At 43.1% G+C, this 12,390-nt stretch overlaps 2 protein-coding genes across 2 annotated transcripts; both read right to left on the reverse strand.

Moving 5' to 3' along the window:
* Positions 1 to 159: 159 nt before the first annotated feature.
* Positions 160 to 7,498, reverse strand: LOC108431293 (transmembrane gamma-carboxyglutamic acid protein 3). The gene is made up of 4 exons (XM_017704337.2): positions 7,423 to 7,498; positions 6,423 to 6,469; positions 5,057 to 5,217; positions 160 to 4,526 (listed from the first exon to the last, which is right to left on the reverse strand). The coding sequence occupies exons 2-4, from the start codon at positions 6,430 to 6,432 to the stop codon at positions 3,972 to 3,974; spliced, it is 726 nt and encodes a 241-aa protein (XP_017559826.1). The 5' UTR covers positions 6,433 to 6,469; positions 7,423 to 7,498; the 3' UTR covers positions 160 to 3,971.
* A 1,719-nt stretch (positions 7,499 to 9,217) lies between these two features.
* On the reverse strand, positions 9,218 to 10,971 carry ripply1 (ripply transcriptional repressor 1). Its single transcript, XM_017704265.2, has 4 exons — positions 10,745 to 10,971; positions 10,406 to 10,475; positions 9,631 to 9,704; positions 9,218 to 9,468 (listed from the first exon to the last, which is right to left on the reverse strand). Exons 1-4 carry the CDS (start codon positions 10,846 to 10,848, stop codon positions 9,258 to 9,260), a joined length of 459 nt encoding a protein of 152 aa, XP_017559754.1. The 5' UTR covers positions 10,849 to 10,971; the 3' UTR covers positions 9,218 to 9,257.
* Between the last annotated feature and the right edge of the window lie 1,419 nt (positions 10,972 to 12,390).

Raw genomic sequence — 12,390 nt, forward strand, 5'->3', positions numbered from 1 at the left:
TCAATATATTGCCGTATATCAGATGTCCGCATGGGGTTATTGTTAGAACCCTGGGTAGTACTATTATGAATTTCCTCACTTTTGACCAAGCTGAACAAATTCTGTGGCATGGTTGCTGGACATGTATGGGTTAACTGGTGCAATAAACAGTCAGACAACTCAGCAGTTCACTCATTTAATATTCGCGAAGAATACAGTGCTTTCACGAACAGGAACTTTTGGCACTTAGAAACAGATTGTTATGACAGAGTGAAAAGGGGAGGGGGAAAGGGAGTGACAGGGGCAAACACAGGTATATATTCACCAACCAAAACAAGAATATCAGCAGGAACCCTGGCTCTTTGTGCATATAGAGTCTAATGATGGCCTTAGAATTCATTAAGAGTGATGCGGCAGGAGGCAAATAAGGGCATAAATCTACATTTTCTAATATACTCTAATAAATCCCAACTATTTTAAATTTTATATATTTTAGATTTCAGACCTAAGGGTCTACACAAGATGCTACCTCCCTGACCACAGTCCACTGCGGAATGACGCGTAAATCAAACAAAGAGAGAGAAGGAAAAAGTACGTTAGGATGTAAAAATTATGCGTAGAAATTGTTCTGCATTTTCAAGTCTGCTAACACATCTGCTAGCTTACATGTGCTCTAAAGCATTTGCAACCACACTGATATGTTACACAAGCGTAATGTCATATTTGTAACAAGTTGGGTTATGATATCTGTTTTTAAGCCAGTCCGACTGGAAGCGCTACAAAAGGTAAACTTGAGCGACAGAGAAAGAGAGGAAGAGAGAAAGAGAGAGAGCTGAAGGGAAGACTCCAACAATTTTCTGCTGTTTTTCAAGTCACCGAAATTGGTAAAAGCAAAACTACGCCTTCTGGCGATTATGGTGATCGTCTTCCTTTTCTTTGGATGAGCTTCTTCATTGACCAGCTAATGCTATCATAAGCCCTCTGAATATGAAGCAGTCTGTGTTAGCACAGAAATGATTAGGTTTAACTTATGCGAGTAAGCTAAAGTTATTCAAAAGATACAGAAATGAATATTCATGCATCGGCTGGTGAGCGCTATATACTTAATTATAAGTTGTCTTAATACATAGATATGCAAAAATAGTTTGTCTATGTGGAATGGACGCTGCCAAAATATGACGGGTGATATATTTTATACAAGTTCACGCAAAACACAATTGTACAATTTTTTTTTCATATTACATAAATACATATTACAATTTCAACAGCGCTTACACTGATTAAAAAAGTGTTTAAATAAGTGTAACCAGCACATGAAGATACAAGATATATAGAGCTTCAGTAAAAATGTAGACATAATTTGAAGTCTTAAAAAATAAGACATTAATATAAATGAAAACAAAAATATCCATCATGCAATTTAGGCTGAGCAGGAGAACAAAGGTGCACACGAGTCTTGTGATTTGATCCATGGCAAACAGCATGTTTAACGTGTGAAAGGAAACGTGTGGCTCTGGTGGCACATTCTAGGTAGGTAGGTAAGTGGCAATACAGAAACACACGCACTGGCACATTCACTCGCACAACCATTCTCACTCAGCAAATACCAAGCCGGTTACAGACAACACGCACAACGGTGTTACATTAGAAGCCAGTGTGTAGCACTTTATTCACAACCCACATCTCTTCCTTTAGCCTTAATAATCTTCCAACTTATCCACACCACCCTGTGTTGAGCGTTAACTTCAGTTCCAAGGTCAGCTGTCTCCATCCATTCACTCATCAATCTTCCAACAAAGAAGCCACAAATTGATCTTAGATCAGCGAATTTCAACCATCGAGGCAGTCAACATGGCCTCTAGGGTTTGGTGCTTTGTCAGTGTAAAATTTGTTCAGCCACAGCCATTCTGCATCAGTCATTTCAGAGGCTCAGGTGACAAGATCAGAGGCTCAATCCAAGCAGCAGTGTCCTTACTGCAGCAGAACTGGTCTTTATTTTGTGCCTAAAGACAAACGAGAGGCGGCAAGGTCATTTATGCTACTGCTCAACCTTCACAGGCTAAGCAAAGTCAAGCTTTGTGCATCCAGCCAGTTGTATCCTCTGTCGCTTGTCGCCACATTCAGCCAGTTTACAGATCCTTCTTATTAAACTTCTTTTTCAAGGGTATTATACCTAGAATCTTTGGATATGGAGTCCAGCCCAAGTGCTCCAAGCAAAGCTAACCATCACGCTAAAGGTTGAAGCCACCATTTGAGTCACTGGGACGGACCTACAGTGATTAGCACGAGATGCTACATCATCTTGACATCAGCTTTGCAGCTGGATCCGTTACAATACTTTTATTCACATGGTCGTGTTTTCCGCACAATCATTTGCAGGCTGTATTAGCTTTGGTGCTAGTTACAACATCTTGATGTTAGCTCTGCAGCACTGCCTCTGGATCCATTGTAATACTTTTATTCGCATGGTAGCGTACTGTGCTAGCTTCTTCTACTCCTCAATGCTGAGGAACACCTTCGTACACGTGGCTCTACTGCAGTACTGATTTTCAGCACAGCATTTAACGCTTCACCTACGACCCCACATTTCCCCCAATGGCTGGCAGTGAGAGATTATTTACATATTTGCTGAAAAAGGCGGCAGTTCATTGGCTTAAACCTGAGCTGGAAAACACTGTTCAGGCGCATAATAAGGGATGGGCAGTTTGGTCGACTCGTTAGAACCAAGTCGCAGACAGTGTGTGAGGAACAACACGGCGTGAGGACAAGCAGCATTATATACTACAGTATAGCACCCGGTGAGGTTGAAAAGCCACATAATGCTTTATACAAATTCACACAGTTCGTTTTTTATGCCATTGTAAAAAAGAGTAACAAAAGCTGTAAACAGTCAGAGAGCGGAGGGGAAAGAAAAAAGAGATGAGGAGAACGGGTGTGGGGGGTGTGGGGGGTAGGGTCATTAGGGGTCTGGAATGTTACATTGCCCAGTAATTGTGCTCTCAGTGGGTTATGAGTTTTTGTGTAGTGTCTCGGAGAGGGCACAGTATTGGGAGTAGAATCTTGGAAGATAGGTGAAATTGCTGGCAGCAATACTGCTGAATAGCGAGACAGACTGAGTGACTATTGATCGTTACATGTGATTAAGGCCTGTGTCGAATTTCGTATTCAGGTGGAGAGAGGACTAATGTGTGCTGAATAAAAATGTGCAGCAAAGCGCTCACGCTCTGCCAGTCCTTTCTGCTTGCATGCGTTTCTAGCCATCAATATTTTTGATATGATAGCATTTTGCATACACCATTGCTGGATCGTCAGTGTGCCTTACTATTTGCATATTACTTTAAGGTCATTTGGAGCCACTCTATTCCTTTCCGTCTGCTCACTCTGACATAACGGTGTTGTACTAATTTTAAGGATATGTGGTCTGAGGGACTATGTTGGTGTTAGAGGAGTTCATAACACTTCCCCAGTGGACCTAGCCTAGTCAATGAGTTGGCACACAGTGATCTGAAACCTCTTTTGACATTATCTTTACACTGTTCCACATGTTTTCAGAAAGATTCAGGTGATCAGCCACCAGGCTATTTCTGCAGTTCCCAGAATTTTCCCTCACTTCCCTCTATAGTTATTCCTTTCTGAGGACTGAAGCTGAAAGCAATGGGTATGGTGCAAGGGTGAAGCAGTGTGGAGACGGCAGATGAGGTTCTGGAAGATTGTGAGAAAGAACAGTGAGGAGTCCCGTCCACAAAACACGCCTGGTCTTCAGAAGATGTGAGTTCAGGGATACAACTTCACGAAGATGACCACATTTGGTAGTAGTGCAGCCCACACATCCATCATCAACTTTAGGCAGTAGCCCAGGGGCAACTGAAGAGGTTAAAAACGCAGCTAGCAGCTGGCTAGCTAGTTGAGCGAGATACGCATTGAAACGAGCGCTCAGGATCAAGTGCTTCCCCAAACTGACCAGGACTGGCAGTTTTGAGTCTCTTCCATGCTCACTTTTCTTTAACTATCTCCTCATATTTGGGCGGTGGGTCACTGTAAGGAGCTGTGGTCTCGTCGCTGCTGCACTCCAAGTGGCCTGTCACTTCCTCATAGGAAGGAGGAGGAGTGGCCCCAGACAGACGTGAAGCCACGGACACAGACGAATCCTGGACATAGAGGCCCCGGCCGTTCGGAGCTTGACTAGCATGATTGGAGGTGTCCTGGGTGGCTGTGGCTCCACCCCCTCTTTCTCCACCGCCTCCGCCACTGACCACCACAGTGGGCCTGTCATGGGAACTGTCTGTGTGGGATGGACCGTCACGGTGCACAAGGATTCTGGGAAGGCTGCGGGCATTGCGGTTGGCCAAGTAGCGGTTCTGTGTATAGGCCGGGCGCCGGCGCGTGGCCTTCTGTAGCTGGCAGCGCCAGATGAGGAAAAGCGCGATGATGATGAGGAGTGCCACGCCGAGCAGCGGCACCACCATGTACACGGTGTCCGCCCGCTCTGATCGTGATTCGGCATTGCTGTTCACTGTGTAGACACTGCGCGTCTTCCAAAACTCCATCTACAGTTGAGAAGAAAGTACGTCTGAACGTGCTGTTATCAGGTTTGTTATTCAGTTATTAATTATCTTACAGCTTATTATTCAGAGACTACTGCAAATTATTCAGTAAGTACTATACAACTGGTATATAAGTTATATAAGTGCATAATGTGTTTCTAATAGTGAGTTAAGATCTCTAAAATTAATTGTTATGATTCTGATTATGTCAGCTTAATTATAACATAATTACATCACACATTTCTATTCAATCAGATAGAGACCTGTTAGCCCAACATAGAATGGAATTAAAATTACTGTCAAATGCATACAAATTACTACTTCAATTTGTAAGTCAATCCCTCGAAACCTGCTTGGTTATTTATTTATTTTTTTTGAGTAAGCCATTAATGATAAACATTGCACACTAATGAGTGGCAAATGTTTTAACATAACTGGATCAAAATGTTCGGTACTGTTATACTGAATTTACTTACTGTATTTACTTAATTTAATAATTTAGGAAATTGGTTCAAACTGCATCTAAATCTTACTGTTTTTTCCTTGTTCTCAAACACCTCGTTGGCCTCCTCAAAACTGCAGCTCTCTTCCACGCACTCCCTCTCGATGTTGCCCTGCCGAAACTCTTCCAGGAATCCATTGGCCCGTGGAAAACGCTTGAGGAGTGAGTTTGCATCCTTATCATCTAGGAATGCTGTATAACAGAGAAAGAGAGAAAAAACACAAAGAGAATGAGAGAGAGAAACAAAAAAATAGACACAGCCAGAGAGAGAGAGAGAGAGAAAGAGAGAGAAATCTGTGCCGAGGGCAAAGGTGATGTCACAACAAGAGACAAGCAGATGGAATCGCTCCGAGTTTGTCAGAGCTCTCGAGACAGCATTGTGTCATTGCCTCTGCCTGTATGTTTGTTTGTTTTTGGATATTTCCTGGACTACGATGTTAGGGAAAAACAGAGCTAAGCAACAGAACCAAAATGATCCTGCTTTGTAAAGTAGGATTCCTTTTTGAAACTGCTGTTGTTAATTAGGTCCTGGTTACAGTTAAATAAAAGTTATGTTAGAAAACCCTTCACTGGGCCTGTCACAATCGTGAAATTTTAGCTGACAATTTAACCAAAGCCATTATCACTTTAATTGTACTTTTTCTTCACTGTACAAGCTTACAGTGACCAGATTGGCTAATTAGTTATCTTGCTTCCAAGCCCAACCAATGACAGACACAGTTCAAGCTCAAATAAAGAAATATTAGTCATCATAGAGCTCTAAAGCTGTTACAGCATAAGCAATGAGCAATTAACCAATGACATCTCTTAATAAATGCATTTTCTGCTTTTGTTTACTGCATTTGCCTCAACCTAGTGATGAGTTAGTTGGCAGGCTATTCTCAGTCCAGCAGTTACACTGAGGTGTTTAAAAACTCCAGCAGCACTGCTGTGTTCCACAAAATGACACTTGTGGTTTTACTTTTAGGATACCCTTAAAAAGTACATAAGCTGTAATGTGTCACACACTTGGTAATCACTGTGGAACAAAAAATGATCTTTCCATTTCCTGTCCTAGCATGTGCTTGCATAATTCCCCTTCCTCACAAATATTAATCATCCATAGAAATATGTACATGGGCTATTTTACACACTTAAATAATGTGGCCCAGGATCTGCAGGCCAAAGCCACCCTGGCGGTCTTGACACACTACAAGGGTGCAGACACTATAAGTTTACATGTTTCATATCTAGATTGTATCTGAGCAACTTTCATTAATGCTTTTCACTAAAACGCTTCTCTGACAATCCCACCGGGTCCCACCACTGAAAATGTGTGTATGTATAACCTACTTTAAAAAAATCTGACAAGTGAATGGAGTGTAAAATAAAGAGATGCTTTGCAAGAAAGTCCTCACCTGCTGCCATGCTACCACTGGAAAACTCAATGAAGGGTTGGTCTGTGCTGAAAAGACAGTGAAAGAGTTATGTGGTTGCAGATTCTGTTCTTCTCTTAGATAAACAAATGTTAGGTCATTTGAAGCCTAAAAGCGTCTCACACATCTGCTCTTCAAAAACACACTCTTGAAGAAACATGTCCTTGAAAGATGGGACTACACAGGCTACACACAAACACAGGGTCAAACAAGATAGCCAGCTCCGTAACAAGAGCGGGCAGCAGACAACACCACAACTAAATGTCTTATCAGCCTCTTCAGAAGATCCTAAAGTTTTGATTTCTAGACTTATTTGTAAAATAGATGTTTTACAGATGCCTGTACCTCTCTCATATGAATATGCATGAGGAGGAGGGCGGGGGAGGAGGTTTCCATGGAAACGGAGCGGGTAGATGTGCCATTAGCGTTCAAGAGCTAAATTTATATCACTCCGCCGTATCAGCGTTAGAAGTAGCGTTACAACAGCACCGGGTTCACAGTTGCAGCTGCTGCTTTTGCAATGAAGACGGACAGGAGAACGTGTCTGCTTTGTAATCTCTCACCTACGGAACCTAAAAGGCTGCGCTCGATGAGAACAAGGCGAGATCGGGTCGCAATTTCGCCACTTTAACCGTATCTACATCGTCAATCGGTCAAAATCGTTTGTTCAGATTTGTCGTAAGTGTGTCAAAGGCTCACGAGGAGCAACTGGCACATCTCACACGGCTTAAAAGCCATCCTACTGACATAAATGCTAATCAAATATTAATCAAGACACACATCAGCCTAAAGCGGCGGACTCAGAGCTAACTCCTTCAAGGCTGAGCGCTATAGCTACATTACACATTCATACAGACCGCTCGGGCTTTGATTCTTTGATATGCTTTCCTTTATAGTAATCGATGGGAAACAGAAATAATGCTACATGCGCGGCCCATATTTCTAACTTATATGGATGCACATAAAAATATAGCTATCCTACCTTCCGCGCCGTTACGACTGCTGATCCATTTCGTCCCTGTTTCCACCGAGGGAGCATCCACATGAGTCACAGAGCGCGTCTGACTGACACGCGGATTGACCAATAGGAGCCGGGGGCTTCCCCTGCTCAGCCAATCACATCGCTGCTGATTATTTTGGACGCGCAAAGTCATGCCTCTGGAATGAAAAATAAATGTATGTGCTGGGTATTGTAGTCCGCAAGTATACAAGCGTGAGACGTTTTTACATCTTTTCAGGAAACAGCAGAGCTGTTCTTCTTTAGCGTCTGAGCTGTTTTGTAAGCTGTCCTGGTCTGCTGGACAGCGATAACTGCTATTTTTATTTCGTAGAGTGTAAATTATCGCCGGGTCTCTTCCCATGCCACACCTTACGTTAAAATACTACATTTCCCTACTTCCGCTCTTCTCCTTCAACCCCTCCGTTGGATTTATTAGGTCAGTGTTGTACTGATCTGTGACAGTTTTGTGTGTCACCTGTAGTGGGAATAATTCTGTTGTGGGAGTCTAAGCAGAAGCACTAAATGGAACAGAAATGCTACGAAAACCGATGCCTGAATATATAGCACATACAGTAAATACAGCACTGTGCAAAAATCAGAGACCCCTTCATTTATCAAACTTGCACTCAAAACAGCCATTTGCATAAGAAAAGGCAAAGTCAAAGGAATTCAAAACTGGAGTAAAACAGCTGTTAAGATATAGAGAAAATGGGACACTTAACAGCCTATGGGGTTACTTGGCTAATGAGAGGCACAAAATGCTACGGACTTCTAAGACTGAAAGTTGTAATAAGAGCAAAGTGCAGACACACTAAATACTGAAAATAAGGTATCATGTTTAGTTGTTAAGGCAATTTCCTGTTAATGATGTTTTCTGCTTTTTCCTGTATGCTGACAAACATGTACAGGCAATTTTTACTGGGAATTAAATCAATGAAAGAGTGGTTTTTACACAGTACTGTGTATTGTATGTACTGTATGTTTACATTAAAATGCGTACATATGTTAGTGCACATACAAGATTTTAAAATTTCACTTTAAAAAAGCCACCTTTTCTTCATTTGTGCATAATCTACAGCTGTTTTATAACTAACCACCACCAGCAGACATCCTGTGACCTATGTCACTTGAGGAAAGCTAAATCTTTTAACCTCTGACATTCTCCACAGGGCATACCCACTCCAGTCTATCAGATCAGCAATACTTAAAACCAGGCAGACATGGAACAGGCCCTCTCTGGGCAGGCAGATAGAGTCGGCTGACATCAAAGAGAGATTCACCAGAGTTTAAAACGAGGTGTTGTTCATTAACCCCAAACTTAAAAATAAGAAAAAAAGGGAGAGAGAAAAAACCACTCACTTTCATTACTTTTACATATAGTTTATTCTGTGTCAAATGCACAAAAGTACAAAAATAAGACATAAATATATTAAGATATGTACAACATAAATTAGGGAAGGGGAATAAAATACAGATAAAAGAATCTTGTGTATAAAACAAAAGAGACCCTGAGATGGCTTGGAAACAACACATTCATCCCAATGTGGGACTGTTTGCCATTATTCAATTCCCAGAGGAATTTACAATTAGGAAGACTTTCCGTTCTGAACCTTTTTCCCGTTTCTTTTTTGGAAGCTGTCATCACATGAATGGAATTTGAAAAAAAAAAAAAAACTGACACCCATGCAGGCTCTGGTGGGCATGCGCTATCAAAATATTTGTTTTGTGAAGACACTGGGTACAGTCCCATCTGAGAATGTGATAGTTCTTGTGAATGTTCATGTCTTCCAGAAGCTGCCATCGTGGCGTGTATGAATTCAGTTGTAGGTGGTAAAATGGCTCTGGGGTTTGAGGCACTCTTTTTCTTCACTGTCTTCCTCCTCCTCCCAGTCGTCCTGTTCCTCTTCCTCATCCTCGCTGTCTGACTCATCGTAGAAGCTGATGGTTGCCTGGACTGGGAAATTTCTCAGCAGAGCTTCGCCATCGCTGTAGAGGTAGTCATATGACTTGGACTTTGGCCAGAAGAGTCTGTGATAAAAAAGAGAACAAATATTTAAACTGGCATTCCCTTTGGGTTGGAAATGGGCTTTATTTTTTTCACTTTGGCGCCAAATACAAGTTCTCGTTCACAAACTGCGAGTTTGCACAGGTTTACAGACCAAAACCCAACCAAAACAAAAGAGCACTGACCTGACAGGGTGCTGGAAAGACTGAGTTTTGCCATCTGCTGTGGTGTTACCCGTCATTGTTGGTCTGGTGTAAGGCTGTAAAGAGAGAAAAGAGGTGTAAGGCCACACTTGCAAAACGAGCAAAAGCATCCAACACAGCTTCCTGCCTAGCATTTATGGGGTGACATCAGCGCCAGCTCCGTGGCTGTATAGTGCCTTGGGCAGGATGCAAGAGCTGTGACTTGGTGGGTGTCAGGCTAAGGGTGGGAAACTGGCCCAAACACTCTCCCCAGAGCCAGAGGTGTCTACTTCAATCTTGGCAACCGCGCTCTACCTCTCTGGAAGCTATTCTCCCTACACCTCCGCACTGGGTGCCAAAGCTGCTTTGCTTCAGACAGTGGTGCCATATGGCAGAGTGTCTCAGTGTTACAGTTGCCCCCTCTGCCTTTGCGCTGAGTGGCTCGGTGTCAACAAAACAGCCTGACAGTCGCACCTCCTGCTCTAGCATACTGTTGCTAATGTGCTCCACATGCCTGTCTGTCTCCTTCAAGCTCCCTGCTAGCTCTAAGGACTCAGGTTGCTTATGAAAACACTGCAGGTAATACATGCACTACACAAGCCCTACTCATTTGATTTCACTGATAAGGCTTAGTGAAAATATTCATTCTTCTTAAATTACCACATGAATGAAGGCTTTCATGTAGGGCAGTGATGACTATTCAGAGGTACTGCATAAACAAAACTGCACTTAGTATTAAAAGTGACAAGCACTTTTAGCAAGACAGACTAAAACTTACACATGCGAGCTTGTTCCTCTTGCACCCATCTTGGCTGGTGATGAGCCAGGGTCTCCACAGGACAGCACGGCTGGAAGAAAGCAAGAGCGAAATGGTCAGTGTCAGTGAAGGAGACTCAAATTAAAGACTGAGGTGAACGTGCAGCGCTGACTACATGAATTCGCAGATGTTTGAACATAAAACACGAACTCTACACAGTTAACGTTACCCCAAAAACAGCAAGCTGTCTTGTTCTTGAACAGTTTTACTTTAAATGTATGCCAGCTTTTCAGCTAACGTCCTGTCAGACTTCAAACTTAGCTAATTATGAGGTTTTGCGACGAGAAGCTTGCCGCTCACCTGCTCATGGGAGACTGCTGCCCACCAGGCTGGATCTCAGCCTGGACAAAAGCTGAAGGGTTGACGAAAGGCGTCTGGGTGGCGACGAGGCAGGCAGAATTCATGCTGTTTTCGCTTCGTATGATAGTCCGAGAGAGAAAGAACGAGTCCTTCACAGTCGGTCCGTTTGAGGCGCTTATTTCCTCCGGTAGATGCGAAGCGCCGTCAAACTGAAGAAGGAACGAGAGGGAATGAATGAAGACGAGCGGCTCCCTGCCTTTATAAAGAGGCAACGCGCGAGGATGGGCGTGGTTTGGACAGGAGGTGTGGCTCTGGTGCTCTTCACACCAAACGCCCAATCATCTGCCAAATGAGCGGGCCGCTGAGGGACATCTGGGTGTGAAGACTTCCCCAGTTGTATAAACAGGCGACCGCAGCGTGAGGGTGAGAAATCTGGTACCGCGAGGTTATTGCAACAACACAGAGGGGCAAACTTAGACACCATCTGCGAGAAGGACGACGGGGGGTGATTGCAGGAGGGGGGCATATATAATGCAGTTAGTTAATTGGTTTCCAATACACTGATACTTCTCAAATACATTGCTTTATTCTGAAATGTATTCCATGTACTAAAGCACATTCAAGGGGAACTTTTTCAAAACTTCTACATAAACGGTTGAGATGTAAACAGTCATTCAGAGCGGTTTGGTGTGAAATGCTCCGTTTTAGAGAAACTTACAGTCAGAATTGTTCACAGTGGTGGTGATAGGAACCAGACATCCGCCTCTAAGAGCTCCATCACAGAACGCTATTATATGAACAAGTCCATTTAACCCATTCGTGGCCTTATGATGCAGGGCGTTAAACAGCAAAACAATGGCCAAAGCTTATTAAACTTATTCGTTCCAGATTTATGATTATTTTACCATCAAAATTACACATAAAAGCTCAGAAGACTCGCGTAGGTTGACTGGTGGTTTTGAATAATATATAAAATGGCTATATTTGTGTTGTTGGCATTGCGACTCCTGGTTCCCATCACCACCACTGTACAGAAATCAGAGGACAGGATTATTCGGAAATTTTAGGGAAAAAGGGGTGGCGTTTCAGAAAAAGGGAAAACACATTTTTGGCCATTCTCATACATTTTTAAATGTGGTTGATACTTTATCTCAGATTTATTTACAATGTTATTATTGTATTATTATTACAATTTATTTACGCACTGAGTTACACAAGCATACAGACAGAATGTAGGCCTAAAGTCCGAGAGAAATGCGAGAACGAACTTCTCAGTGATTCCTTATTCTGTGATAGAGTCCTGCGCGTCTGCTGATCTGGGGTCTGCTCAGCTCAGCTCAGCTCGCGTCTCTGAGGTCGTGTCGCTGCTGAAGCTGGTCTCAGGTCAGTCTTCGCTTCGTGCTTCGTGTTTTTCTTGAAGCACGCGCTCGCTCTGCAGCCCGTTAAGACAGGCGCCAAATCTCTCACTACACGGCTTAATGAGCCTCTAATGGGGCCTTGATGGACTTTGCGGCTCCATTTGGAAGAGCAAATTTTGCAGGACAGTACCATACTGACCTCCTGTAGGGCCAGCAAACTGACAAGCAGGCAAAAGGCACAAATGGACACACACACACACACACACACACACGTACGTATGTACGTTA

Source organism: Pygocentrus nattereri, chromosome 16 (assembly GCF_015220715.1).
Source record: "Pygocentrus nattereri isolate fPygNat1 chromosome 16, fPygNat1.pri, whole genome shotgun sequence".
Lineage (NCBI taxonomy): Eukaryota > Metazoa > Chordata > Actinopteri > Characiformes > Serrasalmidae > Pygocentrus > Pygocentrus nattereri.

Coding starts and splice junctions, on each gene's coding strand:
- ripply1 (XM_017704265.2), bottom strand. CDS start 10,848: ATGAATTCTGCCTGCCTCGTCGCCACCCAGACGCCTTTCGTCAACCCT. Junction 10,476..10,744: donor CAGCAGTCTCCCATGAGCAG/GTGAGCGGCAAG, acceptor GCTTTCTTCCAG/CCGTGCTGTCCTGTGGAGAC. Junction 9,469..9,630: donor TCTTTCCAGCACCCTGTCAG/GTCAGTGCTCTT, acceptor TTTTTATCACAG/ACTCTTCTGGCCAAAGTCCA.
- LOC108431293 (XM_017704337.2), bottom strand. Junction 4,527..5,056: donor TTGAGAACAAGGAAAAAACA/GTAAGATTTAGA, acceptor TCTCAACTGTAG/ATGGAGTTTTGGAAGACGCG.